Raw genomic sequence first — 6685 nt, 5'->3', positions numbered from 1 at the left:
AAAAAAACGAAGTCCAGATGACATGATTCAACCTTTTTTGTTGTTATATACCTGGATGACTGAGAAAACAAACTTTGTGTTTTTGAAACCATTAGTGAAAAGGCCAGACTTCAGGGGTATCTGAGGCAGGCTTGGAACACAAGAGTCAGGGTGGCTTCTGGGTAATACCAGATGGCTAGGCCTCAGACTGACGAAGCCTCTTGGATGAGGGGCGAAACGTTTCTTTTTAACAAAAAAACAAAGTCCAGATGACATGATTCAACCTTTTTTGTTATGCAAAAGACAGATAAATCCAAAAAACTGAAGACTACTCGATCAAACAAATTACTCGAGCTACCGGCAGAGAAAACAGGAAGTGACACAATATGTTTTATCACGAACCTCCAACGTTAGTTAACCTCTGATCCTCCACATGTCCAACCAGTAGTGTGGACATCAACTAATGTCGAGTTTGATCAACAAAACTGGCTCCAGACACAGTGGTCAAATAAAACTTAAAGAACAAGCAAAAAGTATTTAATCTGTACAATACGTTCAGTTAGTTCACAAACCTCTAGAGGCTTCAAAATCAAAAGTGGGATTAAAATGTTGTAATTCAGTTTGTAACACATGAAACTAACACATGAACGGCATGTTGTGTTACAAATAAAACTAAATCAAAATTAAACAAAATAAAAGTCAAGTGCACTCCTAAAGTCATTATTTGTGATAAATTGTGTCACAATTATTTTATTATTTTAGCCCTAGGACTGAGTTTAAAAACATGATGTATATGTACTAGTTGAACGAGGAATTTGTCTCCAAAATAGTTATTGAATCATGTGTTTACATCTCTAGGTAAATGGTGATGTTTAACAACCTGTTAAACATCACCAGAATGAAGGAAATGGCAACTACTTTATTCAAATTTTTTTGGGGGGAGGATGCCCAAACCCCCAACTAGTGTGTTCCCCCCACATTACAAATGCTTCTGATGCCAATGATCATAAGATCAGATTTCTTTTTCGGTCCAGATAAAGGCCCTCAACCCTTTGAAATCAGTCTATGACCCTCTTTTGGGTGACCCACCAGTTGAGAATCCCTGCCCGAAACCTTGTGCTTTTGTTTCACTGTTGATTGCATATATTACAGTTTTTGTCTGTTGTGCAGACTGTACAGACGAGGCGACCACAGTTTCAGGAAGGCAGAGAAGCAGAGGCTGAAGGCAGAGAAGCGCCTTCTTAAGGCCGAGGTCAAAGAAATCCGGAAACAACTAAGGATGGAACGGCGAAGTATCCATTGGAGTTCCTCTCAAACAGATGGAAGCTCCTCTCCAGTCCTTCTTCAGCCTCAAGCCACCCAGCACAACAGCCCCAAGTAGGTTTCTGACACAAAACGGGAATATACTGTAGACTATTATGGGATAATGCAAGATGTTTTCGCAAAAGCCAGAGTTTTAACCCTCAGATGTTTTTTTGGGGGGGGGGTAAGCCACACATTTATTTTATTATTATTATTTTTTTTTAAACTGTTGCCAAAAAAGCAGACCATTCCTGACAAATTCTAAAAATCCTGTGACCTTTTTTTGACTGTCAGGATAATTTCAAACAGACCCATAAAGTCCCAGTCACTTTACTGCTCTCTAGTGGTCCTTTAGATGAAACAGGCCCCTTTAAAACCCTGTATAAATGCATTTTTGATCTAATCTTTATTATGTAATAAAGTAATGCATTCCTTTTAATTTAGTTTTATATTTTTTACCTCTATTCCTCCACTTTCAATTTTTAAATGGCCCCACTAGGTGGTGCTCAACTTTAACATTTGAAAGAACCTGTAATATTGTCTACCAGGCTTCCTGCAAGCTGCCTGAGAAAGGAGCCTCCTTTGTGGTTGCAGGTGCTGTTGAATTTGACACAACACAGAACAGCTATGTCAGTCATAGAGGTTTATTTGTCATTCGCATCTCATGTGGAACATGTGGTGGAACAAGATTATGTACACATGGTCCCAGTTACATCCAACAATAAAATGTAAAAGAAAAACAGTAATAACATCTAAGATATGAACTAAGAAAAACATCAGCTAAATATACTGTACACTAAGCACTAATAGCATAAAAACAATACGTCAAACAGCAGCACGAACATGAGTCCTTGTGAGCAGATGAGCACGCATGTAAATGGACTGTACTTATACAGCGCCTTTCTATCTGATCAAGACACTCAAAGGTCTTTACAACAATCTGTGTCCTCATTTACCCATTCATACAGCTCTATACTAGATCCCTACAAAGATAATTGAACAATTCATTTTAATGAGACTAATCAGAGCTTTATCACATTCAATGAGGGGTTCAGTGTCTTGCCCAGGGACACTTCAGCATGTGACTGCTGGTGGATTCGAATCCCCAACTCTTGCATTGGAGGACGACTGCTCTAACCACTCAGCCACAGCCGCACACACATGAACACAGCAACATGAAACAGATCAGCAGCAACATGAAATAGATCAGCAGCAACATGAAACAGATCAGCAGCAACATGATGTGATTTTTCACAGTGATTCTCCTGGTTAGAGATTCATGAGTCTAACAGCCTCAGGGTAGAAGCTGTTCCTCAGTCTAGTGGTTCTACACTTAATGCTCCTCAACCTCCTTCCTGAGGGGAGTGGGGCAAAAAGTGTGTGTGTTGGGTGCGTGCAGGCAGGTTGAAGAATCCTGTATGCCTGGTGGCAGGTGGTGATTTCTGCGCCTACTCAAGTGTCCAGCGCTGCCTATTCTGACAATTTATTTATTTTTCCCGCCAATCGATGCGCTGGCGCGATAGTCACATGACTGGTTTCAGTTTCTCTAGCAGGAAAGACGCAGCCATCAGCCACTCCATTTTAATTTGTGTCAAAAGTATAGACTTTAAATACGCAATGGTTTTTAAATTGTATTGATAAGGCAAATAAAACCAGAGTTAAGATAAATAATCCTCACCACATCTTTTAATGAAAACCATATCTGAAGTGCATTTGAGCAAGAGGCTGCGGCAAAGACAGGCAGTCTCAAGGACAAAACACCGCCCATCACCCTCCACTTTCACATTCTACCCCTGCCGAACAGATAAATAGACTCCCCGCTCTTTTTTGACAGAGGTTCAAAGTTATTTGTCAAGCTCCAAAAAATCTACAGGAGGAAGAAGAAAAAGAAGTGGAAGTTAAATGGAGTCTGGCGCAATTTAGACCATGAGAGCGGGAGTGAGTCATGAAGTTTGAGAGATTTGTGATATTTAGCGTGTTTGGGTTTTATAGTTAGGGGTAGTTTTGTGTGTTTAGTATTTAGTCAGTTTTAGTGTGTTTGAGTGAAAACAATGAGACAATTTTTGAACGTGAGGACTACGGAACCGCTGAGTCAGAACCTCTCAGACAGAGGAGAGGATCATGAAGGAAAAAAATCAAGAGTCTGAGTCAGACAGAGAGGACTTTGTTGATGAAGAGGATGATCATGATTTGTTTTAGAAGACCCCCAACTAGGAGGTCTGACTCAGCAGAGGACGGGGTCCAGAATCCCTCTGTCTGGGCCAATAGAACCAAGCATCAGTTCTGAGCTCTGGAGAACAGAGGAGGATGTGGATGTTGACCCAGAGGGCAGAATAATGGAGGAAAATAACCCTTTTTTAAAATTACCGTAAAATAAATATTTTGTCAATAAAAAAAAAAACTGTAGCATAGAGGTTTTAAACCAAAACTCTTAAAGCATTAAAAAATTAAAATAGATGCTTTTATTTCAGGCTGACAGCTCCCACACATTGACTAGAATTTTTGTAGCAAAAAATATTTTAAAACTAGTATTTTTAATCAGCTAAGTAAAGGGGGACTGGCAGCACACAGGTTAGAGAAGTTGAGCCTGTGATTGGAAGGTTGCCACTTCAACTCCCTGGACCGACAACATCAAAATGTGGGTGTGAAAGGTGAAACACGCACCTGCCTCCACCCTCAGTTGCCCCACCATGAGCCCTTAAGCAAGGCTTCCAACCCCACCAGCTGCTCCTCCCGGGTTCCCTAGATGGCAGCTCTCTGCTCCACACAGAGATAGTAGCTCGGTTGTATGTGGTTGCGTCAGGAAAGGCATCTGGCGTAAAAACAATTGCTGTCTTTGTGCGAGTTAGTTTGCTGTGGCAACCCCTGAAGAAGGGAGCAGCTGAAAAAAAAAATTGTATTTTTATTTTTACAGCAGTTTAATGAAGTGGTTGATTCCCCCCTGGAAAGTTTCTTTTTTTGTGCTGAAACGTTTCACCTTCGATCCAGAAGGCTTCATCAGTCAAGGAAACGCGCAACAAAACTGATTCTTTCCCCAACAGCTTACTCCAAAGAATTAGAATTAGAAAAATTTGAAAGAGTTGATTGTTTTGTTCTGTTACTTGAAGATTATTATGATTGAATTAATTGTTTGAAAAAAGGGACAGATATAATAAAAAAAATTCTTCTTTCTGCTGCCTTTCATTTTAAATCTCTTGTATTTTTTTTATATAGTTATGAAACTGTTTTGTATTTTTAAAATGAATAAACTTTATACCATACCATCTTGTCTAGTTAGAGAAAACAAAATGAAGTTTTTGAGCTACATGCATTCAGCTGGGACTGCTGCAAGATAAAGAATAAAGATAAATTTGTTGTGAAATAATTCTTTATTAGATTCTTGAACAAGTATGATATCTATGATATATGAGATTGAATGAACGCTGGCGCGTCTGGCTGCCGCTGTTCACCGGCTGCTATTCTTGTGATTTTTGTAAAGTTTGTAAAGAGTTTCTGCACTGTTTGGCAACGGACAGATTATGATATGATGTGGATCCACAGGGTGTGTGTGGGGTCTGTCCTCAACTGGGCTGTTTTATTCATTGTCCACGATGCGGTGACTGCTCTCCTTCAATACATTGCTACAGAGCTTCTGCGACTCCGCTTCCACCTGGCTGTCCCTTCAACTGTGGTGCTTCACCTCCATCCGGACATTGCTTTTAATCCCCGCTGCAAGTACATCCACCGAGGGTCCCGGCGAAACTTCAATACCAATGACACTGAGTCCATAGAATCCTTCTGGTCCAAAACTCGTTGTCTTCCCTGTAATTCTGACTGGGTTGTCAATCGCAGTGTGTTAGGTGGGCTAAAAGTATCATCAAGCATCGCAACTCCAACATAAACTTCGGTCTATTAAACGTCTGCTCTCTCACTGGAAAGGGACATCTCATCCAGGATCTCCTTCTCGACTGTAAGTTAGACTTTCTTTCCTTGACTGAAACATGACAACAGCCCAATGACTTTGTTTTCCTCAACGAGTCAACTCCACCAGAGTTTGTTTACATCTGTTACCCCCACAACTTGGGGAGGGGCGGAGGTCTCGCGATAATTCATCGGAAGCACTGGAAAGTCCTCCCTGTCTCTGCCCCTTCTTCCACTCATTTGAATACACTGCATCTCAGCTCCCTGGATCTACTCCTACTATTTTATGTACTGTTTATCGACCACCGAAGCCAAATAAGGATTTTTGTATGACTTTGCTGCTCTTCTCACTCATCTTTCTGTTCTCTCTCCCAATATGATTATTGTTGGTGACTTTAATATTCACATGGACAATGACAATAACCTTCTCACAAGAGATTTGACTTCCTGTCTGGATAGTTTTGGACTCCAGCAATACATCAAATTCCCCACTCCTTCTAAAGGTCATATTCTGGATTTGGTTTGTTGTTCTGGTGTCACCCCTACTCACTGCAAAGCCTATCTGTTTCCCACTTCTGATCATATGTTTATTTCTTTTGATGTAAATATAATAGCTTTGAAAACCTGTACTCCTCGTGACATTACATTTAGGAAAATTAATGATATTGATCCTGGCATTTTCTCATCTGCTATATATAACCTTCCATCTATTCACTGCTCTTCAACCCCTGATGAACTCACTTCCCACTATAACGTCAACTCCAAAACCTTCTTAACACATTTGCTCCACTCAAACACAGACCTGTTTCATTTTCTCGCTCAGCGCCATAGCTTACGTTCAACCTGCGTCTTCTCAAAGCCAAGGGACGCCAACTGGAATGCCTTTTCAAAAAAACTGGACTCAATATACACAAAGAAATATATAACAATCATATTTTGTTTAATAAGGACTGCATTGTCTCAGTATGCTGGTGAAGATTCTCTGTCATCCAGGACATGATGAATTCAAAAAGCGTTCAATACAAAAACAACTGGACTTTATTTGTAACAGAAGACGTTCGCTCCTCATCCGAGGAGCTTTCTCAATTCAAAGAGCAGAGAGTGAGAGATTCAGGGTATAAGGCTGAGCGAGATAAGACACACACACATATGTAGATTGGCAATTCACACCTAAACAACCTTAACAGTAAGAGTCTTTTGTTCCTCTAATTCACAGACGAGGCCCCTCTGTTCCCATCAGGTGTGAAAACCGGCTGGGAATATGTTTTAAAGTTGCATTATAGGTTTTTGAAAGTGGAAATCTGAGGCCTCCTCCTCTGTTAAGAGACGGCTTTTCTCTTTTTACATAAATTGCTTCCTTCACCCCCCTCTCAAACCATCTGTGTTCTCGGTCCAAAATATGCACATTTTGGTCCTCAAAAGAGTGTCCCTTATCTGTGAGGTGGAGGTGAATTGCGGAATTTTGTCCAGAGGAGGTGGCTCTCCTGTGTTGAGCTATGCGTCT

General features: G+C 40.6%; 1 protein-coding gene across 1 annotated transcript in view; it reads left to right on the top strand.

Moving 5' to 3' along the window:
• Positions 1 to 1360, top strand: part of LOC119421935 (next to BRCA1 gene 1 protein) — a gene marked incomplete at its 5' end in the record, with an annotated part of 64313 nt that extends 62953 nt beyond the window's left edge. The window contains 1 exon segment of the mRNA XM_037689298.1: positions 1150 to 1360. Coding sequence (XP_037545226.1) covers positions 1150 to 1360 — 211 coding nt within the window.
• Between the last annotated feature and the right edge of the window lie 5325 nt (positions 1361 to 6685).

The sequence above is a fragment of the Nematolebias whitei genome, chromosome 15 (genome assembly GCF_014905685.2).
Source record: "Nematolebias whitei isolate Nwh7 chromosome 15, NemWhi1, whole genome shotgun sequence".
Taxonomy (NCBI): Eukaryota; Metazoa; Chordata; class Actinopteri; order Cyprinodontiformes; family Rivulidae; genus Nematolebias; species Nematolebias whitei.
The sequence above is the reverse complement of the archived record's forward strand: the minus strand, read 5'-3'. Positions and strand labels throughout refer to the sequence as shown.